Source organism: Hippichthys cyanospilos, chromosome 8 (assembly GCF_059441005.1).
Source record: "Hippichthys cyanospilos isolate Australia breed blue-spotted pipefish chromosome 8, RoL_Hcya_1.0, whole genome shotgun sequence".
Lineage (NCBI taxonomy): Eukaryota > Metazoa > Chordata > Actinopteri > Syngnathiformes > Syngnathidae > Hippichthys > Hippichthys cyanospilos.
The window spans coordinates 12,508,959-12,535,367 of record NC_142376.1 but is presented as its reverse complement, the minus strand read 5'-3'; the positions used below and the strand labels follow the sequence as shown (position 1 = coordinate 12,535,367).

General features: G+C 38.5%; 1 protein-coding gene across 1 annotated transcript; it reads right to left on the bottom strand.

The window, feature by feature from the left end:
• Positions 1 to 235: 235 nt before the first annotated feature.
• ret (ret proto-oncogene receptor tyrosine kinase) lies at positions 236 to 26,409 on the bottom strand. The gene is made up of 20 exons (XM_088422182.1): positions 26,166 to 26,409; positions 14,746 to 14,997; positions 14,262 to 14,555; positions 11,369 to 11,607; positions 11,102 to 11,297; positions 10,824 to 11,023; positions 9,189 to 9,471; positions 7,947 to 8,069; positions 7,762 to 7,872; positions 7,504 to 7,617; positions 6,346 to 6,590; positions 6,112 to 6,259; positions 4,442 to 4,549; positions 4,152 to 4,366; positions 3,948 to 4,070; positions 3,805 to 3,875; positions 3,582 to 3,719; positions 3,363 to 3,462; positions 1,902 to 2,049; positions 236 to 1,134 (listed from the first exon to the last, which is right to left on the bottom strand). The coding sequence occupies exons 1-20, from the start codon at positions 26,239 to 26,241 to the stop codon at positions 977 to 979; spliced, it is 3,342 nt and encodes a 1,113-aa protein (XP_088278308.1). The 5' UTR covers positions 26,242 to 26,409; the 3' UTR covers positions 236 to 976.

The following is a 26,409-nucleotide window of genomic DNA, read 5'->3' as shown; positions in this document are numbered from 1 at the left end:
AGGCAACAAGCCCCGCCTGCTGGCCAGACAGCTGGAATAGCTAAGAAGCAGCTAAGAAAATGGATAGGTACACGGTTTTCTGTGTTTATGTTGCATGTAGTAATTTCAGCCTCTCTGTGACCCTGAACAGTGAACATGATTATCATTTAAAACCAAGTATATGTTTTAATATATTCAATGCAAGAAAGTCATTATCTTTCTGTTGCCCCCCCCAAAAAGGTCTGCCAACAAAAAGTATGTTTTTATTGTTTATTACCTATAACATAATCGAAGAAAAACAGCAGTGATAGCACTCATTATTTTACATGTTTTCCCCTTGATGTTTGCTTTTACATGGAGTGAAAAATGAAATGATGTCCCACACCGAAACTCGCAACAATTTCTATTAAATCATCGAAAAAGAAGCACTGACATTTTTCACGTATTAAAAAAATAAAAGTAAGAATTCCGTTTTGTCTGTTTTTTTCTGAAACATGGCTGGGGTAGAACAAAACTTTGGTCTTTGGACAATAGTAAGGAACACAATCCTCCAAAGTAGAAACTTTACAATTTTTGTCCACACAGTTTCAGCTGTCTACAGCAAATGATGGTAAAGGTGTCCCTTTGTATTCCTGGGCTGGAACATGATCTTCACAGTAGCACATTAATATTTGGAGGCTATTGTCGAAGCGACACAGGCACTTAAAAAACATTGACACTGACATACAATCTGGTACAACAGTCATGCAGTGATACAATGTGGCCAACATGACTGTGAGGTAATAATCAATCCACATGTACAGTATATGAGCTGAATGAACATCGGCCTACTTTGATCCAGCTAGTTTGGCAGCAAAAAAGACCCCAGTTTTAATACCCGTGCAACAGAAATAAAAGGGAACCAACTTTAGCATCAAGTCCTATGTATATACAGTCTTATAGAAATATACACCTCTACCAACACATTTCTACAGTGTGGATTTGTCTTGTCTCACATCTAACTATCAAACTTGTCCACAGTTTTTGCGGGTGAAGGCAAAGCCATCCAGTTTGCATAAACACTATCATTGGCATATCTTGTAAAGACTGGATTAGTGGCATCATGTCTGTTGAGCGGTACCGGGCTCTTCTCGGGCCAGTTGGGGTATGACATGCCTAAAAATGAGAACACATCATTTTTCTGCACTCAGTAAAAGATAAGCAGCGTGCAGACAGCAAGGCTTTTAAATCAAACTCTGCAGTGGCCCAAGGAGGGGGCGGGGATTGAAGTTGATAGACATGTCACTTATGGCTTTTGTCACCTTTAACGATGGTCGGTCTTGAGAATTGTATCAAGGCATCAATTGATATTGCATCGGCAACCCGTACATTCCGTTTTAGTTAAGTACCATCACTAAAGAGTTGCACTCAAAAGCCTTACTGTTTCTCCATTCACTTTTATGGAATCGATATGGATTAAAAGCTACACATGAAAAAAGTGAGGAAAATTTTAAGACAATCTGAAATTCAAACCAAAAGTAGCAATTTATTCAGTAAGGACCTGTTTCAAATGCCACCTGTTTCCACTAGTGCCAAGAAAGGAAATTATGACCAAAAGAAGTAAAAAAAACTCATATACAAATAAAATGTTAATGGAAGGTGAATGGTGTTGTATAAATTAAAATGAGCGTATTTACAAATGCAGCGTTTTTGGTCATCTTCCCTGTACATTAGAAGCAGGTCCAAATAAAACAGATTGCAAGACAACAGTATTTTATTTCACCGAGCCTAATTCACGATGAAATGGTCAGGAATAAGCAGCAAAAGGCATGCCCAGGTCACAGTCACACACACTTGACTATCCAAAGCCAAACATAACTGGCTAAAACAGACAGCCTGTTTGCCCTCTTTCTAAAATCTAGTAAATGCATTGGAAATTCTACCATAGAGCTTGTTTTCAATCCATGTGGAGGGGAGGGTTCGAGGGATAGGGGCGTTATTACAGTCCACAAGTGGTGTGTCCTCTTCAGAGAGCGCGTCATCGTACAGCAGGGCGTCAGCAGGCGTGGATGCTGCCAGGTCCAGGTAATCCTAACCAAAGCAGATCAAGGTGTGATTAGGCTGATTATGTGGGGTGGGCTGTGTTTTCTTTTTTTTTCTTTCGCTCTCGCTGTGCGTGAATTAACACACTTCTTTGTTTTGATTGACCTGGTTTGAAGCAAAGGGTGCAGTAAACGCATCCCTGCTGGGCCACATTTTTATAATGCTAGAGAGCTAATTATAGGTTCCGAGGTTATAGCTCGGAGAAAAGAAGCACGCAATTACAGACCAAAGGAGATAAAGCTTCATTATAATGTTGTCTTCAAACATCAACTTGCAATATTCTGTAGTTGTTACTGCATGCGGACATTTTGTTTTACATGTATAGCTGATCATTGTACTGTATGCAAGTGTGAATTAAAAACGAATGAAAGGGAAATCATGCAATTTCTCACTTATATTTGGATGTGCAATTCTGGGCAATTGTTTAAAAAACATACTCTCATTCAGTGTGTTTTATTTTTTTATTACTGTTGGTTTCCTCCATTGTAGATTAATACTTAAATCAGCAATATTTTGAAGAAATATTGATGGACTTTTTTGGCAAAAAAAATGTTAACGAAAACGTAATGTCTTGTAATTTTCATTCTTAAAAGCAGTTATATAACAGATAAACATATTCATTGTGATTATTCACAGTCATAATTGAAGCGTTTCTGTATACAGAGTAGATCCGTTGTCGTGATTGAGTTGTTGGGGGGGGGGGTTGTAAATCAAAGATCAATCACACATTGAAGTGGACGTGAGTGTCTGTCATGTGTTTTGAAATAACTTGACAGGCTCCAGTTGTGGATGGGAGCAGAAGAAAGATGTGAAAATAGGAGAGCATGTGAGAGTTGCCAGTCAAATTTAATGCCAAAAGTGTCAAATTTAACTTTGAAAAAAATCCCCCATGACACCTTTGATAAAAGCAGAGTGACATGTATTCTTCGTGAGAAAGTGCTGCTCTCCACAGAAGCTGTCAATTTTAGCTTACCACATAAATGCAAAGCCCCCCAGTTGTGAGTACAGAGCCACAGCTAACACCATAGCAAAGGTCTTTGCAAACTAAACTCGAGAACACTCTGCGTTAGAGCAAGTCTGCAATGGACAGGGCGGATGTATTAAAAAAACAAACAAAAAAAACTGGCTTTTCTCTGAAATTTTTGGGTGAGGTTATTGAGATCAATTAATTATAGATCTTAATTAATTCATCATTTATTTATTTAAATTCCCAGACATCCCGAGCTAATACTGAAAAATAGAAAAATGTAAAAATTATTTGAGCTCTTTAAGGAGATTGGATTGGTAATGCTTCACCATACCCGACTTTTAACCATCATCTTTTCCAGTTCTTTGCTGATGTCAGAGAATGTTGGCCTCTTGTCTGATTCTTGTTTCCAGCATCGGCTCATGAGGTTATACCTGCAGAAGAAATGTTTTTGCGGTTGTTTGTGTAAATATAATTTGATTTCCCCAGAAGAGTACATTGTACGGAACATTGTACTCATAGAAGTCGCAAAATAACAAAGAGGAGAACTCACATTTCTTCAGAGCAGTTCTCCGGTCTCTCCATCCTGTAGCCAGTCTTCAACAGGTTGAAGAGGCGTTCAGGTGCAATTCCCGGATATGGATTGCCTCCTAATGTCACAATTTCCCATAAGAGCACACCAAAGGACCATCTGGAAAAAAAGTAGTAAAGACCAATCAGTGTCATATCTTAATTGGATCACATTGCGGTATTTCTGTGAAAACTTCAGAACTCACACGTCACTTTGTGTTGTGTAAATGTGATCAAACAGGGACTCTATTGCCATCCATTTAACAGGTATTCGGCCCTTCAAAAAAGATACCATATGAGGTCAGTTATATCATTATAATTATATAAAACCATTCCTTTTTCTCTTCACCTTGCTCCTCTTAACATAAGAATCCTCTTCATACACGTCTCTCGAGAGGCCAAAGTCTGAGATTTTCATCTTTCGCCCCTCTGCTACAAGCACATTTCGTGCTGCGAGGTCCCTGTGCACAAGCTGTTTGGCAAAAAAACAAAACTCTCAGAAAGCCTCATCGCAATAGATCATGGAGATACACAACGCCCCAATGAGTCAAACCTTCATTTCCGCTAAATACTGCATGCCTCTGGATATCTGCCAGGCAAAGGAAATCAGGTCACCCATAGTGAGCGCCCTGTCGTCCGGGTTCTCCAAATAGCTGGAGTTTCGGTTGGCATCCATTCCCATGAAGCTCGGGCCAACTTTCCGGCTTTCGCGAAGGAAGTTGCGAAGTGACCCAAACTTGGCATATTCCACAATCAGGTATAATGGACCTATTCAGAGAAACGGCGTCTTCACATTGCCTGCGCGAGAACGGCTGTGACTGAAGAGTTCTGCTCGGGTCCTACCGTCCTGGCTGCATGCTCCATACATCTTAATGACGTGGGGATGGTTAACTTGCTTGAGTAAAGTGAATTCCGACAACAGGTCCCTCAGTTCACTATGGGAGGCGTTTTCTGTCATGGGGAATAACAATAATTATACGTGAAAAACAAAAATCAGCTCAACTCATTCACAGCCATTGACGGTTAGAGACGTCAGATTCGCTTTTACTGGTCGGGCAGTGAATGAGTTAACAGACACACTGGCCAACTGTGTTGCCGCGGTTGTCTTGGAAAAGATACTTTAAAGATTCAAAGAGGTTTTACTGTCACATGTAAAGTACTATACCACACAGTGAAACTGATTACTTATTTGAAAAAGTAACAAAGTAATGTTACAAGTTACTTTAAAAGTTACATTATTGTAACTACTATTATTGAAACTATGCAGATGTCGATAACAATGTGGACTGTGCAACAAACTTAATAGTTTTGGATTTCGGCTGATAGCAACTCGGAATACTGTTGGATTTCTCATGTATTTGAAAATGTACACATTTAGGAGTAATGCATTACTTGTATCACTCCTGGCCAGTACACATATAAATCAATACCCCCACTCATGTACCAATTTTATAAGACCCATCTGTTTGATTGTACTTTGCTCATTTGTTAACGTGAAGAATTTTACAAAAACTCTATCAACAATTTGCATGAAATGTGTAAGTCATCACTATTTTAGACCCTAACAAGTCAGATGTGCTCAAGAATGTACATTCTATGTGGAGGCAGGGCTGGACTGGAACAAAAAAAAAAAATCAGCCTTGGCTTCTTGACTTTTAGACGCTGTCAGCCATGTGCAAATAGGCTTGAACTTTTAGGCACACAAACACACACACACGCATGCACACATGAAAACAAGTGCACGCGCACACACACACATACACACACACGCACACCGAACCTTACTTTGAAGTTCTTGTCATATTTATTTTTATCCTTGAATACTGTAGCTGTAAAACTGGTTTAGTAAAGCCCCTTCCTCATTTCACAAAACAAGAACTGTAACGTTAATTTAAGACTCTTGATTTCCTTTGGGTGTAATTGTGACATAAAAAATATGAAATGATGAAACATTTTTTTTGTCAGTTTGTTTTTTGTACCATCTTCAATCAAAGTTTCAACACACTCATTATACAAGCGGAACTTTTAAGTAAACAGCAACACTTTGCTGAGTCTATTACCTAGACAATGTCATTTTATTTTCCTTTTTTTTGTACTGCATATTAGAGCATACTATTACTACTAATACTATTGCATATAGTGGAATAGTGCAGTGGTAAGTTTCCCTGCCTTCAATGCAAGTATTGTGGGTTCAGTTGTCATTAAAGTCAGTGATGTGAAAGTGAGTAATAATCCTTTCCTGTTGCAATGTTGCTCAGCACGAACTGCACTGACGAGAAGCTCCGTGTGTACAAGTCTTTAGTCTTTTTTTTTTGGCATCTGAACATATTTTCAAGTACTGTAAATCTAATTCGTTCGTGGCAGTGGGCGGTGCTCAGTGAAAGCCCAGAAACGCATCGCCCACTTCTGATTATGACAATGTTGAGCAAAGTTCTCGACGCGTGTAAATTTCATGAAACGATACATATCAACTAATCATTTAGTTGCATGAATGACGGTTTGAGCTTTCCTACCTTTAAGCATCTTCACAGCCACTGTAGTGTAACCTGCTTTTCCTTTCAACCTGAATGCTGTTGCCTTGACAACTTTTCCAAACTCCCCTTCTCCCAAAGTCTTTCCAAGCACGAGGTTCTTACGAGGGAACTCCCATTTGGGATCCTCCTGTCGGAAGAAATTGAACACGATGTCCAATTTAGTACTCCGAAGGGTCAAACATGACAAAACGTGTGATGTTACAAGAAGCTCACAGGTATTTTAAAAGTATCGGTCTCGATGGATTCCTGTGAGCCTCTTCGCAGGTTGTTGGCGGGGAAGCTGATGGGATAGGCCTGGGCCGGCCGGCGGAAGGTCATCTCAGCCGAAGCTATTGGGGGCTTGGGTGAGTTCTTGTGGTAGCGGTGGATGAAGTATGAAGAAAGGAGGATGGAAACGATGAAGGAGAGGAGCAGAACCGTGGCGATGACGGTCTTACACATGTCGTCGCAGAGACCCTCTGGAGGGGGGGCAGTAGAAGGGTGAGTTTAGTATTGACATGAATGGGGGACTTAATCACAACATTTTTAGTGCATAGGCATGTACATAATACATCAATCGAAATGAATGTGGTCCATCTTTGCATGTGTTTAATTATATGCACCATATTTATTCATTATTTTTTAAATTATTTGATTTTATTGATCACATATAAAGCGGTGGAGACAAATGTTGCACAAATCTAACACTTTAATAGCAGACAAACATGTCTAAATGAATTGACTATATTGATGACTAATTAGAAACTATTTGAATATTTATAATGCAAAAAAGGATCATTAGGTTGAAAGGATTTTTGTATGTACATGTAGCGATGGTATTTTTTTCCAGGCCAGGCTTCTATTTCATGATGGTCAGTTAAGGAAAGGCTTAAGGACACAACACAACACAGCACACCACGATTCACTGGAGATTCCTGCCAGGAATGCCAAAATCTGCCCCCCACACACTCACTCACTTGTGCTTTAGTCTGCGGCCCCAAAATCATTCCCCCACATTCTGTCATTCCTCACGCATCTCTTTGGCCGATTAAAACATACCCTTGTGGGTCGTATGAGCTGTTGTTCTAATTGGTGCGACCGAACTACACTGTGCTTTAACACATTTTGACAAAGGAGCTGCAAACGTCTGGTTTTGACTATTTTTTTCATGTATATATTTCTGCCCTAGGAAATATATAATTCTACATGGTGTTTGAGAACTGCATTATTGGCGCTGAATAAACATTCACTTTTCACGGTTTACATTTTGTGCGTTTATTTGTCCACCCATTTTTTTCTCCAATAGAAGGTGCCACCACCAATTACAATTTTTAGTCTTGCCCTTAGCTTCATAGACATTTGACATTAACATGAAATGAATTGACAACTCACCCTCAATATCTTCCTTTTCACAGAAGCATCTCTCCATCAAGCAGTAACAGGTCCCATAGCCAGCCTGTATTCCATTCCTTAGGCCGAGTTCATGACCTCCGGTGACAGTTTTCTCTTCACACACGCACACATGCACCCATAGACACGACACCCAAATAGACACACATGCACAAAGTGAACATTGTGAAAGCAAAAGAATCTTAAAAAAATAAAAATAAAAATAAATTAAAAAATATATAAAAGAATGATATAACTTACTCGTACAGTCTTGAGGGCATATTGATGTATCTTTGCTTTCAATTGCATCGCAAAAGCTATCTGGACATGTGCGCAGGTCTGGGGAGCAGGTTGAGTAGTTTTCCGTAATTCCTGGAATAATAATCATCATAATAATTATGTTCTTTACTTTTAAATAGCGTAGAGTGTTTATTTTCCCAAGTTACCTTTTTCAGTGCCTTGCCTCCATTGGCATCTCCCTTTTGTTGCCCCCAGGCCTCTGGTAGACTCACAGTCTCCACGGCGTCTGTTTTCCGCGCAGGGTAAAAACTGCTGACTATCCGGGTTCACTGTATAAAACACAAAACATATTTTAGCAAATACACTGGAGTGAGAAAGGAACAACATTTATAGTTCAGTCTAAACAATGGAAAAGAAGCAAGACAGAACCACGTGTTGTTGAAAAGGATTTTCAGAGGCAATCATTTTATAATGTGAGCTGAATGTGCAATGTCTGGCTACAAATTAAATTCAAAAAGTTCTCTTTTTCCAGCTAGCTTCCTTTTTTGATTACTGTGGTTTACCCACATTTGATCACAACTTAAAAAAAAAATGCTGGGGCATACTAAACTGGACTTTGGCTGGTGTCCTCGTTTTCTATATCTATATCTATATGAGACATGGCTTCATACAATTTAAAGTTGTTGATCGTCTAAACTCTAGTCTACTCGCCTGAGAAACTAGCAAAGATTTACCCTGGTACTAATTCAATGTGCCCAAAGTGTGGTATCAGTCCTGCGACATTAGGGCACATGTTTTAGCTGTGTAATTCACTCAAGACCTTCTGGATTGGAGTTCTTTGAAGCAGTGTCCTCTGTTTGTGGCATGTCCTTCAGTTGTTGGGTTTTTTCCTTTGGGTCAGCTGGGAATTTCGGTTTCACAAGAAAATGCTGTAGCCTTTCTTACAAAGTTGGCTTGGAGGCGAATCCATTTACAATAGAAATTGAGTAACCCTCTCTCATTTAACCGGTGGATCAAAGGGGTACAGTTGGTAATTCCACCAAGAGAAGATGTGACACAACCGGGTGAACCTGCGGAATAGCTTTATCCAAACCTGGACCCCCTTTATGGAGTATATCGAGAACATGTCTCTTTCATGAAAACATTCTCTCTCCTTTTTTTTTTTTTCTATTTATTCTGCCACCTGCTGAACTACGCAGTATTTTACCATGGTGTCCTTACTTATTGTAGTGTATGTCTTTTGAGCTAAACGCCTGTTGTTTGTTGTTGGGTGGGGAGAATTGCATTTCTGCAGAGATTCTTATTAGCTTGTGCTATGTTGTCTGTTTAAATTGAAAATCTATAAAGTACAAAAAAAAAGAAAGAGAGAGATAAAATATCCTATGCTGATAAACATTTCTGGGGCTTAGTAAATAATGCATTAAGGATAGCATTTGCTGGTATTTCACCTTCAGTGTCCAGAATAATTTGGATTTGAGTGCTGGCCTCAGACAGTGTGTGCGCCGCCTGTGCTACAACAATGTACTGCAGATCCTGGCACTCGACTCTTCGAAGAGGCTCTGAGTCGTTCACGAAGAGGAGAGCCCACATTTCGTCAGGCGCCTGCGTGATACTTATGGCGGCATAGCAGGACAGTTCGTCAGCAGAGATGTTCTTATCGGGAACCTTGAGTTGGTATGTGACACTGAAGCCATCAAACTGCAAGCAATTTTCCACGCAGACTCTTCCAACCTGAGATGGGGGAAAAGAGAAAGCGGTCCCTTTGAGATGTGTCCTGCCATTGACGAATGACCAGTCCAGGGTTAGAAAAGACATTATAACTAATTGCATCAGTTTATTAAGTAGTTAGAATAAACATATTCTTTATTGAGACAATGCAAAAATAGAATATGTTTGTTTTAACTAGTTGTGGTACACTTCATTGGAGTACATTTTCTAAGTTGTCTGCTTTTGGCATTAGACTCAGCAGTCGATCATCTGTAACTGGAAGCTATCACTGATAGGCTGGCAACCAGTGCAGGGTGTACCCCACCTACTGCCTGAAATCTTTGGAAGCTTGCCTCTTCATCACAAAGGGAGACTACATTTACTGTATTTAGCAATATTCATCAGCAAAATGTTAATACTTTGTCTATAATTACTTTGCTGATTAGATTATTCGTTACGTTTATTTAATAGGTTTAAAAACACTTCTAGCCACTTGCTGTCACTGAAGATTATATCATATGTGTGCAAGGCTCAGGTAACAACCAACCCTTTGTATGGGTTTGGTCATGTGATGTTTGTCTATACAGTACAGTATAGGCCAAAGGTTTGGACACAGCTCATTCAATTTCTCAGAATAATGGCAGCCATTTGTTTTTCTTTAGTTAGGTGGTTCTTGCCATAGTATGAATTGTAATACTCTTTAATATAACTGCTGATGGCTGTGTATTAACCTTACTTGTGCAGAACACAAGCAATGGTCCCAACCCCATTGATAAAGCATGAAATTCCAATAATCAACCCTGATAAATTACACTGGCGAAGCACCACTGACTTTTTTGTCCAGTCTATATTTATATTTCACAATATAAATATTAATTTAAAAAAACCCTTATTAAATGAGAAGGTGTGCGCAAACCTTTGGTCTGTACCGTACATGCGATGTTCTTTTGAGACAACAGCAAATGGCAAACTGTTTTCAAAGGTATACAACTGTACATGAAAAATAATTTAGTTATCAAATCATGAATGGAGAAAACATTCATTTTTACTGCTGAAAAAAAAGCATAAATAAGTTTAGGATCCCTTTAATATTGTCTTGTCATAGCGTTGTGTTCTTCCCGGAAGATTACTCCAGGGTATTGGATACCTTTTGTTGACAAATTCGATTGATCAGCGTTTAATGAAAACTGGAAAAACGGGCCACTGAAACAATCTATCACTGTGGCTAAAATCAAGCCTGAGAGATTAGCTCGAGCTAGGAAATGGATCTAAATCACTCTAACTTTCAAGCAAAATAATAAAAACATCACAGTGTTTCCTTCTGCCGCAAAAGTATACCACTGTGAATCTGCCTTCATATAGGTGAATGTGAGTACCTGAGCATAAATGGAAGCTCTTCTCGTGAGCGTGAAAATATGTGTGATGTTCTCAAAGCGGATGTGGACTGGTAAAATTGTGACATTGAAGCGAAGCAACGCAGTTGCCTCTAGACCGGGATAGGTGGTGTCATTGACCAGGTAGTCCAGCTGCACGCTGCGATTCTCTGTCACAAGCAGGTTCCTCTTAAGGATCAGCTCTGAAGGGTAAGCATAAACAAATTCTCTTAAACATCTGTTCCCAAAAATGATAAGGTTTAGTTGATGGGCTTACTTACGATAATTATGAATAGTTTCTCTGACGCCATTATGAGCAGCTTTCTTTTCACTGAAGCTACGTTTCACATCGAATGTTTCTCTTGTCCATGGGTCAGTGCTGAGTAATGTCTCAACATATCTATTGTGACTTTGGTCTGTGGAATAGATTGAGGTCAAGTCCCTGTCAAAAACTGACAACGTCCCATAACTACCACCCTGGAAGAGACAAATAAGATGAATCAGCTCTGCTGGGAATTATCCATTCAGACTTTTCTTTGTTTTCTTACTTTCGTCCGATTGAAGCTTATGACGATATCGGCTGCATCTGTTCCATTCACGAATGGCGCGTTATCGTCCTCGTCATTGACAAACACATCCAGAGGAGTGTCCAGCGTCGTGATGGCGGCCTCGGTGCTAACTGTGCAAACCAGCAGGAGTCTGTAGCGTTCACGCTCTTCTCGATCGAGAGGAGCAGTCACGACCATCTCGGAGGTGTTCTGATTCACAGCGAATGGCGCAGGCGCCTCTGTTAAAACAAGAGGAAATATACACCGCTGTTTCGACTACACTGAGGAACATGTGCTCTGTCAATATTGGGGATAATGTCAGAGTCCATTAGTTTCATGATGTGATCCGACACGATGCCAGTGGGCACCAGGGTGCTCCCAAGGACCACTTAAATCACTGCGGTCCTGTTACCTCACCAGTGATGGCACATTGTTGAAAAAGTGATCATTTGAAAATGTAAACACTTGCACGGTTGCACTTTTCTCACACTATGAAGAGTACAGCAATAAATAAATAAATACTATTACTAGGGATGGGATGAGACAGTAGTAACCCTTCTTTTTCCTCAACCGTAAAACCAAACTAACACCACACAGGTGATTTGAAAGTAATGAGCATATTCTGTGTTTCACCTTTAGGGCAACAGCTATAGTGTGCAATATTTTGCTATTTGGATTATTTTTTTTATTTTGTTTAAATGCTTGATGCAAACACAGAACACCATTTAAATATGAATGACCAACTTTTGTAATTTACTGATTATCTTTTTTTTTTTTACTTAAACATTAACTTTGAGATTTTAGACAACTCTCTCCCTATAAATTTTGGTCAGTGAGATGAAGTAACGGCAGATCCACAGAATAGATGTTTGAATCAGCCTGGATTGTTAAAAGGTTATCAGTAAGAATGGAAACTGTCAATTCGGCAGCATCAAAATCTGCAGTCATTTACATCTAATAAAATGCATTAGAAAAGTTTTTGACTGTTCTCAATAGCCTAAATGACACAGGTGTTAAACTACAGTCCAGGATGTTTTTACTGTTTCTCTTTCCAACACACCTTTATTCAAATGATTAGCAGGAGCTTGAAAATGATCCTAATAATTTGAATCAGGTAAGTTTGAGAGAGAAAGACTTTAAACATGCAGGATCCCGACCCTTGTGGCCTGAAGTTTGACATCTATGCTATATAGGGTCTTGAGCACTGCTCGCTAGGAGCTAATTTATGCTAGAAGCTGCGCTAAACACTGGCATACAGTAAAATGTCAGTGTAATTAAGTTGTTTTTAGCGCCTTGGATTGGTTATTGAAACTGATATCTCACAATGTTGTGTTGTTTATATCAGGAGTTGCAACTGTGGAAGAGTCAAGTCAGTGTGTTTTACTGTCAAAGTAGTATCAAGAAGCATTTAATAAGCAGCTCATTCTCATGTGTACATTGCAAAGACAAAAAAAACAAAACAAAAACCCCACAAAAATGCATAATGTGCTATGCAGAGAAGAGAACTCTAGTGGCATTCTAATCTTGTGTACAACGAGATCTCATCATATCCCCAAAAACATTAACCAATTTATTTATTTGTTCATTTTTAGTATGGCATTTGAAAAGTGACAGTAACCAAGCAGAACTTTTAGTCAGCAATTTGCACTATCCATATTCCATAATGAGCATTCCCAGAGTGGATGTTTAGAGGAGAAATACAGTAAATAGCCACAAGCATTTGCACTTGCCTGAAGGTTATAGTATTAAAGACACAGCAATGTGGGAACATTTTTCCACCTCAACTCCCTACATTTATTTTCAATTGATAAGAATACAAACTGTCAATTACAAATCATTTGCTTTTACTGTTTTTTTTTTTAATCTTATTATTTTACTGTGGTTTCAATATTACTTTCAAAGAACTGGCAGGTATGTATGAATTATAATTTTGCTTTTTGTGATTAAAAAAGTAGTTTATTTATATTTGTTTCTGAACATGTTGATAACTACTATTCATAAATCATGAGCATGATCTGTTTCTTCACATAAATGAATACATTTAATTCCCAATAATATATTTGTAAAGGTATTTTGAGCATATATGCCTTTTTAGAAGTTTGTATCAAACTGGTACTGCTTTACATTAATCAGCACCAGAAAATAGCTCTGTTGAAAAAAACCCGGTTTGCATTCACACTGCAGTGCTTAATGGTCAATTACATGTTTTTTCTTGAGGTCATTCACATTTTTCAAATAAATGCAACCTGTATGAGACCTGCCTGTGAACGCTAAACGGCCCAAAACTCCCACATGCGCATTAAGGACACTGTGATGTCACATAACAGGCGAGCTCAACGTTTGTGTTCACGAAAGTACCACAATGGATGGCCGAACGGAGAACCAGATGATGTTGAAATGGCTGTCTACTGAAACCAGAATATTTTCAATCTGTTACATTTAAGGAGGAAAATGAGGAGGCAAAGGCTGGCGTTTTTAGCCATGGTATGAAAGTAGTCTTGGTGACCTCATAAATCTAGCCAAGATAAGCATTAAGCAATGTGACATGCAATCAAAATTTTGTATGTACAAGGTTTTATTCCACTGTAGTGTCAAGTTATCCCAAAAAGTCATTGTATATTTGTTACTAGTAATTCACTGTTTACGTTTTGTACTTTACAGCATCTTTTTTGTAATATTGGACTCACTAAGTAAAAGATTGGCATCAGTTCTTACACAGTACATTTAAATTTAAACAGCATGAGGATTTCACTTCTGTGACAAATTGTTTCAGGTGTTTCATGGTTAGCCGAGGTCACCTATGTTTCTATCATTGACCAAACGAAACCAAGCTGTAAAAGTCTCGGATCAATGCAGAAATAGTAGCATTTGGTACTTTTATTTTGTCTCTCACCTGATTCCACACCGTAAGAGATGGTGTAGTTGGGGCACACGTTTAGTCTCGTGAGTCGTCGCAGCTGCATTACTGCCCCGGGGAATCTGTTCTCCATGATGTGTGGCTTGGAGATGTCTCGGTGAGGGAAGCATAGCTCTTTCATATCCGTCTGCGCACACTGTGGTATTGTGGCATTAACAAAGTCTAGGACGATCCTTGCGGTATTTCTAGTGATACACCAGGACTTCTTGGTGAACTTAGGTAGCACCATAACGTAGAGGGACAACTTCTTCACAGACCATGAAGGTTTATCTGATAAGACACAGAGAAAGGGAGCGAAAAAAAAACAACATTTTAATCTCTTCAGACTTCCCGATGATGGAATTCCTTTATCGGTATGGGAAGAGCGTAGCCAATCTAATTGAATCTTAATGCAGAGGATACCTGACAGCAGTACTTCTGCTCCTACATTAACATAAAATGCTTGTAGTATGGCACTCACATTGCAAAGCAAAGCCAAAGTCATCCTCGTCCAGGGTCTTGTTCAAGGACAACACTCCAGTGTTGATGTCCATGTCGAACCAGGAGCTATAGGCCGGCCGCTTGAGAGAGTTGGACCAGCACAGGTAGAAATGGGGCTTCTCAGACTCGCTGTCCAGCATAGCGTGGACCTGGAGGACCCAGCTCCCTGCGGTCTGGCCAACATAAATGGTCTCCTTGTACTCATTCTGAGGGAAGTACAATCCTTTAGCCCCTGGTAAACACACACAATAATAGCCGTCTGTGTATGATGAGCTTGATGCTGTACATGCGTATGCATTAGAGAATGGAATGAATCAGGGATGACTTGAATTTATAGTGAATTGGAAACCAATGCCATGAGGTGGGAAAGCGCATGTATGGTTATGTCGCATAGCATAAGTACATACTGTGGGGTATATCAACACAGTTGTGTGTGCTTCTAGCTTTTGTTCGATATCGTACCAAAGGGTCTCATCATGATGTTTTTTGCTTTAATTGGTTAGGAAGGGGATTTCCGAGGCAGCTTCACAGGGATGCGCAAGCTAGCTTGTTGGATTAAAAACATCTAATTAACAGTGCATCGTCTTCTAATTTCTTATTTTCCTACACTAAGATTCCAATTTCAGCATTATGGCAGATGGGAAATGAGGAGGTTGCTTTTGTAGAAATCCAAATATGGACATTTTTGTCCAAAATTTGCATCTTTGTCAATAACTGAAAACGAATATGTACATACACTTGCTTTTGTGAAATCACATCACACACACACACACACACACACACACACACACACACACACACACACACACACACGCATAAATACATATACATACATACACACACACACACACGCATATATTTTAAATACACACACGTTTGTGTTTTTCAGATGGAAAGATAAACATGAGATGACATTTCTGACCTCATTTATTCAATGTTATTTCTACCCACTTTTTAAAGTGAGTATTGGAACATGAATGTATCTAATTACGCAAGTGTTACCTTTGAGATTAGTTGTTTATTTGTAAATAGTGCTTGTTTTTGGAAAATTGCATTTGCTGTTAAGCACAAAGATGAGAGCTGTCTATGCTAGAAAAGTAAACCCTTTTGAAACTGAATGCAGAGGGAAAATTGATCATAGCTATTTAACAAATGTTAGCGTCGCGGATACAATTAATAAAGAAATAAACAAGAAAAAACCTACTGGCATTCTGAGAAACATACATTACACTGGTCGGCCAAGGGTATTCCAATACATTTGGAGGGAAAGTGTATAACCTATGGATGGAGGTATATTTCAGCAGGAGCCCCCCCCCCCACGTTGCCCCCGCCCCCTCTTCCATTCAGTTAGCGGAAATTGAAAGGAGGGCTCAAATGACACTTAGGCAGCTCTTTTAATGAATTTCTCATGTGGTCGATAATCATGTGGTTTCCGATCGCCCTTGTATTCACCTTGAGAAGTTTAATTATGCCAGATCACATGATACAGAGGAGAAGCGAATCATTACCGGCCAAAGGAAGGGAGGAGGTATACTTCATGTGCTTGTAAGGCTAATCCATAAGGAGATGAACCACATCAGCTATATGTTTTACAGGAAAATTGAGACGTGAGTGTTCGTCCTGTAATTATATCCCTGCTATGATCCCCTTTGACGACGGAGAGCGACCATTTAGGGAGCGCGCTAATGTCATTAGCAGACAGCAAAACTAGATTTTCTATTTCTGTTGGTGCAATTCAGGCCTCAGCTCTGGTTTCAGACATTGATTTAATTTCACAGGACTTGGTTGACAGGAGGCTGGATTGATGGATAAAATGTTCCTTCCTGAAAGATTGTGATTCACTCAGTGGCTGCAACCATTTTTGTTGAAATGGCGGGGAAAAAATGGGTCCTCTTGCTTGTTCCTTTTGTCGGACGAGTCATAACAATTTAATTATATATATTTTTAATTTTCAGTTAAAGCCAAGGTAGTGGATCCATACAAAGAAATATTGAAAAATATGTCATATTAAATTTGTTATCGCATTAAATAAATTAAATGGATGGTTTTCGTGCGTGTATTTATTAAGAGAACTATGGATTAAAAAAAACAAAAAAAACTTTAATTTGCTTCTTATACTTTACTCATGGTTATCATCTCTGTCATAGTTTAAGGGACATTAATGATCTAAACATATTGAAAATAGAAAAAAAGAAAGTCAATGTGTCTGTCAAACGTGTTAATACATATGGAATGACTGAAATACAACTGAAAAGCTGTGCACCATTTGCTATTCACAAAGAAATAAAAATAAATTATATATCTATGAGTTTAATTTAAAAAAGGTTTATTTGTCTGTGAATCTGAAATGATGTGAAGAGGAGCATGTTTTGTGATGTATTTTCTTTCTTTCTTTCTTTCTTTCTTTCTTTCTTTCTTTCTTTCTTTCTTTCTTTCTTTCTTTCTTTCTTTCTTTCTTTCTTTCTTTCTTTCTTTCTTTCTACCAATGTGGGCCCATAATTCACAAAATAGGCTGACCACTCATTATACCAACTATAACCTTTAGAGGGCAGTATTATCATGGCAAGCGAGACCATTGCATGTCTCATAGGAAAGCGTTTAAATCATTCTCATGTCAGCAAATGACAATAATGACTGACGATGATTTATTTGTAGACATATAAATAACAAAAACACATTAGATGGGACCATGAGCTCTTCAGATAAGATCCTAGTTTGCATACCAGCTGGGAGCAAAACACATTTGGTGAAAGCAAATGTTGGCTTGAAGCCACTGCGTCTTTGCAACACAACTTGTTCATATCAGTCAAAATTCAATTTCTCTCCAGGACTGAAGCCAATGGAAAGCAAGTAATCAGACTTAATTTAATGGATCAGCTGACCTCTCAAGGCAAAGAGTAGCTTTGTTCGGTAAAAACATGATGACTCATTACCTTGCCCGGCAAAATGAAACAAAAGTGACATTTGAGTTCCTTGGACTGAGTTTATTATAATGCAAAACAGCAAATAACACTTTTCCAAGAATTGGAATACCAGTCGGTTTTTTTTTTTTTTTTTTTCTGGAACAACATTAGCCTGTTATATCCAAGCAAATATTACCTTGATAAGGTGAACCTTTACAACCATCAAACAGTTATAAAAGCGGACACCAAGCTGCACCTGCTGCATACGTAATCTCTTCAAAGGTAGGAGTGTGTAATTTTGCAAACAGGCACTGTTTGAACAAGAGGCCTCTTGCATAGCCCCCATGTTTACAACAGCTATTTTCTATCTCTGAGTGGATGTGAAAAACACTAGAAAACAGCCACAATGATGGCGCACTCTTTGCTTGCCCTTGTTGCGATGCCAGGAGGTAATACTGACCCGTGTGTCCATTTTCCCTCGTATATTATCTGTGGAAGGACAAAGGGGACGGAGCCTCATCACAATATCTGAGATGCGACACAAACCTAAGTGTGTCTAGAGGTGCTTTGTCGGGCCTGCTTGTGTGGGACGCCCTTTCTGTTGTCCTAGACAAAGACGGCAACTCAATTAGCTCAATGCGCGCTTCGACTGATAGATTTACCAGCAATGAGCTCATGCGCTTGCGAATACTCGCTGGACAGGCTGTGGACATCAAAAGGAAATAATACAGAGAGCCACGCAAAACTGACAGAAAGAAAGCCGCGCATCCGACACAGGACATGTTATTCAACCTCTTTTCAGTCATCTCGCTTGGTTGGTATGAGCGTTGGGGCCTCTGTTTGTCAAGGTCAACATGCTCTTCATGTGTCCTTGGAAACGACTCATTGGAAAGGCAGCAGACCAATCAATAACCATACTAATCAACAGTGATGTTGATTGTTTTCCCATGATGAGACAGACATGGTGAAAATCATCTCACGACACACATAATGGACCTGCTTTAGTTAGAAGGATTAATCATCTCTGGGCATGGGCCAAGGCTATATCAGGGGGTCTGCCCAACAAAAATAGAGAAACGATCTATCAACACTCATTTTCACATTGAATAAAAATTGCACACGTACTGTATATGCACACAGATGCACGCATACTTTTTCTATATTCACAGTTACTCATACATTTATTGATACAAATCAATTAATAAAAATACAATATATTTTTTAAGTTGTTCAACCAGATAGTCCTCGTTCTAAATGAATGAATGTCATGTTTCGAGATGTCTCATGAGATTGAGTCTGAAACAAGATTCATGTAAAATGTGTAATATAAAATACCACAGAATCTAAATATAATGAATATTGTTGTTTTCAAAATGATTACTTTTTATTGAGCAGATTGCAACAAAATGAATGCTCGAGCATGCAAAAATAAACAAGAAAGCCAGGATCATTTGTCAGCTGCAGCTGAGATATTTCCTAATACTGAATAGTTTTAACAAAATGCATATGGATCCTGTTAGCTGTGGCGTATAATGTACTGTTTTTTTTAAGTGTTTTCAAACTACTTTTGTCTTATCTACCAATATTTTTCCATCCTTTTCTTCAAATGGATAATAAACATGATTTGAAAGTAATCAGACTATCCTTTATATCTATTGTAGGGCTGCAGGAACTCTTGGTATTCATTATTGATTTATTATTAATTAAATAAAATAATTTTGCTAAATATAATACATTTGTTTTGCTTGGTGAAAGACAAATATAAACAAAAAGACAAAAACTTTTCCACTTGATTATGAATGACCAACTTTTACATCTTTTGATATTTTTTGATAAATATAAAATAAGATTTTAAATAATGCTCCCTAAACATTTGAAAAGTAATCCGACTGCTCTCGCTACCCGGTATGGAGTACTGAGTACTGCTTGCTAGCTGCTACTTTAAACTACACGCTGTGCTACTTTAATAATTTCAGAAAAACATTGTGTTGTTTATATCAGTTGTGACTAGTGACCCACTCAGGAAGCAACAGCATGCATGGTTCTGGGAGCAACATCAAAATAAAAGGACGCCAAGGCATTTTTGGCCATACTATTATACATACATGCTATTATGAAGACACCACTTATGAGACAAATGTTGTGGGATTTGATGTCAGGTTTCAATTAGATAACAAAAGTTGTATGTTGAGATATAATCTCACTTCTGAAAGCCATTATTGATTATAACATTTGAAAGTGCCTCTACTGCTGCGCAGCATTGTTTCATCATATCTCAGCAGAAGATCAAGGTTCATCGAATGAAGATCATGCTTTCAAAGGAATAAGGTGTTAGTGGGAAATGGTCATTTCCTGAAACAAGGGCAGCATTAAGATCCATCTGATCACTTTCCAGCAAAAGCCAATCATGTACTTTGCTCAGTTTACTGTGCTGCATACCTTAACATAATAATCCATGTAATCCAATTAGCTCAAAGAGAATAGAAGAGCACAAGATCCAATGTACCATGTTCATCAGTCATCAACAAATCTAATAGAACATCTCCTTAGGGGTTAGATGCAAGTACAAATTAAGTTTTAAGAACTCCCAGGGGTCTAACAGTGGGAGCAAGGACTGTTCACGTGACGCGACTCACAGTCATTATCTTGCTTTGAGGAAATATCTCATCACTGTAGTAGAGAGTCATAGGGTTGCTTTATTTTTGTTGACTAAAATGTCAAAGTAGAGAACTTACAGTTATCAAAAGAGAAAATCTATTTTTGAGATTATCATTTTTTGAGTTGTCAGAAAGCAGGTCATTTCCTGATTCATAGAGGATGACAAACCGGTAGATGGTTTATTACTTGATGTGATTGGTTCCAATAATGTTAAAAAAATAATACCTTTATACCTTTTTATACCTGCATTTATACCTTTACCTGGGTAGTCATCAAAGATTTTTGGTAGCCAACCCACAAACTGTAAAAACGACACTAATGTTGGCCTATTATGTTTTCCCACTTCTGTTATGCAAATTGTATCTTTTGAGAAACATTTAATTTCAGCTGCCAATGTGATAGGAACATCATATACTTAAAGACACTAGTGCCCAATCAATATGAATGTTTTTAGGCCAATGACAATTTTGGCAGATAAACATACTGCTGACCAATCGTCTGGACAATTAATGAAAAAAAATAATCATAAATAATAAAATAGCATTTGTTTTCCTTCCAATGTATTTCAATAGCTGACCATTAGATGGTTATTTTCCCTATTCCCAGGCCAACCTTGTACCTATTCTCTGCGATTAGCAGGGGTCAAAAACAAATATATTGCTTTTAAAAAAGCATTGTGTGGTGCAATTAATTCAGTTATAAGGACATTACTTGCTGTGTAATTGTGTTATAAGTCGTAGAATAGGTGTCATATTGAACACTTTTATGCTTAGTTTATATATTTGATGATTTTTATTTATTTTATTTGTATTAACTGTGACTTTAAGGTTGTGTGGAAAGTAGTCATCTAGGTCAATTCTTTGCACAATTTCCCTGCATTGCTCACCTAATCTTACTAAACTTGCTTTGTTTTGAATGACAGGTTTGCAGAATTTCATGATTCAGTAGATAATTGAGAATACAAGGTATGGGGGGGGCAAAAATAATGGTTACACTGTTAGTTGGATAAAACTGATGGAAATGGTGAGAGAGGTAAAAAGTAACAATAGATGGCAAATACAGTATCGCCTCTTTGACCAACTATTTAGAGCCGATGTTTGACCATAATCGGTCTATTAATCAGCCGGCCCCCAATTTATACACCAACACCACCGAAATAAAAATAAAGAATTTTCGATCCGAGAATACACTTGTTAAGAACTCATTTGTAATTGTAGTCGACAGCTGATTCCTGCAATCATCATCGAAATTGTATGTTGAATATGGACCACGTTTTGGAAAACAAAGGTGGAATTTGCCTTATGGGAGATGGAGGTTTCATATCTTCCAGCAAAAATGGAACTCTAGCTCGCAAGGTTTCTGGCAGTGACTAGAAAAAAATTCCCAGGTAAAGTGAAGGCACCAATAAATGGATAATTGGCAAATCACACATCCAGAAATTAGAAAGAGTGAGGCTGTTGGGGATTTGTGGCAGGGTGGATGAGTGGTTAGCTCATCTACTTCTGAGGTTAGGGGTTCAAATCCCAGGTCCTCCATCTAAATTATCCATTGGTGACCCTCGTGAGGATAAGCAGTATGGAAAATGGTTTGATGGATAGGCACAATGCGGAATTCAATATGAACAGCAGTCCACTAATGAAATGAGAATTTACTAATATTCCTCCCATCTGGATTTGCCATAGTCACACAGCCCATAAAAAAATAAAATGTCTTTCTTTCTTTCCCCCATAGTTGTAAATAAAATGTCAAACACAGAGGGCAACAATGGGGAACTAGAAAAGAACTTGTCAGGACCTATGTGAAACAAAAGACCCAAATTCCCAAAGGGCAAAATTTCAATCAACGTCTCCTTGTCCTTTCATCACAGCAAATTAAATTCTACCCATGCATGAGGAGGCGGCATGACCCATAACTGACTAAAGGATGATGCGGAGAGCTGGGGAAGCCTCCATGCAGTTAACAGGGGGATGTTAGACCACCCAGCAGAAACATCAACACGACTTCCTACAGATTATAGTAGTATGTACGTATATGTTAGATTTTGATTGAGTTCCCTGAAAAGTGTTCCTGATGAATATTATTAGGGCCTGAAGAAAATCTAAAATCGGAATAGAAAAACATATTATTTTTAATAATCAAATACCTCAATTTGCTGGCCGAAACAAACTCTTGATGCATCAAATGGCCCGAGCATAAATCAAGCAAAAATGAACAACCTCATAAACAAATAGAGTACCCGCCTGTGTATTAAGGAAAAAAGATGATATCAAATATGTAAACAGCACCGTTTCACCAAATAACATGCAGTATCATGTTTTCAAATAGCAGTAAAAGATGCGTAATGACAGCTAGAGAGACAAATTGACAAGATTAATGAGGCTTCCATATTGGCAACACAAAACAGAAGCTTTAGTAAATCATGTAATGCAATAAGGAGCTAAATCAAATAGTAGCATGCACCAAATGAGATTTATTGGTTTGGTGCCGCTAAAGGAGAAAGATGCTGATGAAAACGATGCAAGCCAGTGGGAGGAGATTTGAAAGAGGTTGTGGTTGTGGCCTCCTCTGGGATGGACAAGACATGACGGGTGGTTACCGCTTGGTTAAGGTTACCAAAGGGCAAAGGGGGTCAAAGCTACGGAAACACCGTCACGGTGGAAGATAAACGGCTCGATGCTTTTATGTGAAAACATCTGTGGCTCTCCTCGCGGATGTGATGGATTACGTTGGACTGTCCACTACTAAAAGGATTCGGAGTAAAGCTGTCGTGGGGTTTGTGCGTCTACGACAAAGCTTGCAACTGATGCTCTTGGTCTTAATCAACTATTAGTCAACACAACCATTAGGACGAATCATTAGCTGCTTACAATTTTTTGGAAGGTCTTTTACAATATGTACTAAAATTGCTTCCCATCAGCAACTATTTTTAGATCTTCAGCTTTTCTTTACGAAAAGGTGGATGTGTGGCTGCTATTAACCACTGAGTGTTAATTGCCCATTTTCTCAGATTCATTACCTCAGCAAGAAACGCTTCACCAATCAGTGCCGCGCGACATAAAATGGGGAGGATGGGAACTGCCACTAAATGCATTAGCGAAATGTTTAAAACATTAAAGACCCCAAAATAAGACACACTCGATTTATTTTTCCTCTTATACCGTTGCGTTACACGCCAACATTAGGCTGACCTGCATAATTGATTTTGATTCAAAACAAAATATTCTTCTTCTTGTGTAGATTGATGTCACCAAAATAATAATAACTACAATAACAAAGTTGTTAAAATAATATCCAATTAAAACTGAGCATTATTAAGTTTGCAAATGCAGATTTATTTTAAAAAAAAAATACACCTCTTTTACGTAACCTTTATATATTTACACACACAAACACTCACACACACAAATATTAGGGCTGCATCATTTGTGAATGAACTCTTACATGTTAATCAGGCTGTTTTAACCACATGTGGTATCACACATTACTATTAGGTCAATTATCAGGTCAATGTATGGCAAGCTTCTGATATATTTTTCTACATTATTGCCAAGAGCCTTCTTACTCAAGAGTTGAGTACTCATATTAGTATTTGTCTAGGAAAAAGGAGTATTTTCAACATGTGCTGTACATCAAACATCTAAGTGTATGGTTACAGTGTACATTACATCAGGAGCTTCAATCAGGAGTCACTATCATTGACATTATGGGATTGAGGGAAAATTACAATCAATGTGATGCGTCATTTGGGCAACTGATAACAAACTGAGCAGTGTGTTCAGGCAATATTTTCCCAAAGAAAACAATCGGGCGGTGTTTACCCGGAGATGTGAGCAGCTGCTGCACACCTGCCTGCTGTTCACCTCCTTTCCTCTTTCACCCTCTTTTGTTGCCACAACCAGCCTGGTGACTACATCATATGAGGTGTATTTCAGCAACCAGTAAATTACCGTAACGCCCTTCATTTTCTCGCACCAACCAAAGCATTAAGAGCAAATGCCTTTTAATGCAGTATACATGGAAATGCACAGGATGTGTGATGCAAACTCACATCAATCAGCCTTTGTGCATCTATAAAACTGTTGTCAACATGACAAATAATCATAGGACATTACATATGGCCATGCCACCTTAAAAATAATCGTGAATCATTTTAACAACCCCACAAGAAGAAAGGTTCTCCTGGTTTATTACGTTTACTGGTAACGCCACTTTTGCAGAAATGATAAAGCACAGACAATTCATAGGCGCACATTTGCCTCATCTTTGATTGAAAAAAAAACAAAAAAACAATGATGAAGTGCTCTGTTATTACTTGATAAGGCTACATTGGCCCTCCCTTACAAACCAGTTGGTTCAGACAATCATGTAAGGACACATGGATCTTAAATTAAACCGTGGAGTTGGTCTTTTCTGAATCTATGTGAATTTACACTTAGGTGAAAGGAATTTAGAAAAATGATTCTTGTTATTCTTTGTCAAAACACCTTTTCATCAAACTGAAAGCTTGGACTTGGACTGCAAAATATCAAACTCGAGATTCAAGGAGAACGAAGGACCAAGGAGAATGAAGGATTCAAGCTCAACTCCTGAGTGAGACTTTAAACCAGGGGTGTCAAACAAATTTTTATCGTGGGCCACATTGTAGTTTTAGTTTTGTCAGAGGGCCGGAATACATCTAAAAATAGTCTAAAAAAGTCAGTCATTGCTTAAATTTTAACGTACCCCTGAAAAAGTCCTAAAAATTTAGGACTTAAAAATAGAAAAATGTGTCTAATAAACGCCATTTTCGCTTATTTACATCCTTACCTAGTTTTGAAATCAGAGGCTGGTAAAAACTGTTCAAAAGATAGATCTGAAACAGAATTTTTTTTTTTTTTTTTAAGACAACCTGCAAGTTTTGCTGGAAACTTGAAATCAAATCAGCATTTGGCGGGCCACATAAAATGATGTGGCGGGCCGGTTCTGGCCCCCGGGCCTTGAGTTTGACACCTGTGCTTTAAACCATCAAGATGTTCATTTCACTACAGTCCACACGATATACTTTGCAGCCTCACAAAGATGTCCACACTCCTGAGCTCTGAGCCCTACTTTAAATATAGACTTCTTGGGATGACCGTGTTGGTACAGTTGGGCTGTGGGATTGTGAATGGGATTATGATATTATGATATATGGCTGTATTTGCTCGACTGTTACAACAACATGCCATAATTCACATAACATGAGATACACACCATGCCCGTGCCACTTCACACACAACGCACTGTTTCAGCTCAGGAAAACATTATTTACATGAAAAGAATAGTTAAGTCGGTTGATTTAGTATTTAAAACATGCAATACAAAACAACAACAAAAATGAATATTATACACCATAATGAAATATGTGCCGGAAAAGAAGCAAAGAAAGTCATCTAATCCTACTCCTTTAAAATAGATTATCCAGTAAGAATTGCAATCCAAAATGTTTTTATATATTTACAAGATACGCAGAATTTTCACCATAAAGTATGTGTATAAACATGCATTCATACATTTACAAATATAATCCCTTTATACACATTAGTGTTTACATATATTGGATGTCTCTCCCTTGAACCCATACCCCATGTCCAATAGATATTTGATTCAGTTTTAGTAAACATAAACGGCATTTTAAAGAAAATGTTACATCTCCCAAAGTACTTTGAGATGAACAACACATTTGAATGCCAGACGAAGTCCCACACTAGAGAAATATATATTTTTTCAAACAATAGCCTGCACTTCATCAATGATTTTCCTCCCATCTTTCAAAGAAAATAAAAACAAAGAAAAAACTAGTTGTGATGTTGATTCTTACCTCTCAGCAGCATCCACAGTAAAAGTAGCAACACCGAAGCGCCGTTTCCCCGTGAGAAACCACAACTTGACCCCATCTTCGCCAACCATAAGTAAAAGTTGATGCATGCAAATGCAATTCACTCACTCGACGGAACCACTAGGGAAAAAAAAGCGACAATGAAAAGAAAACAGTGCGCGCGTCCCGTGCGGCCACCACTCCGAGTCGTCCGCGTTCCGTGGCTCCAGCGGTGCGGTCGCTGCGT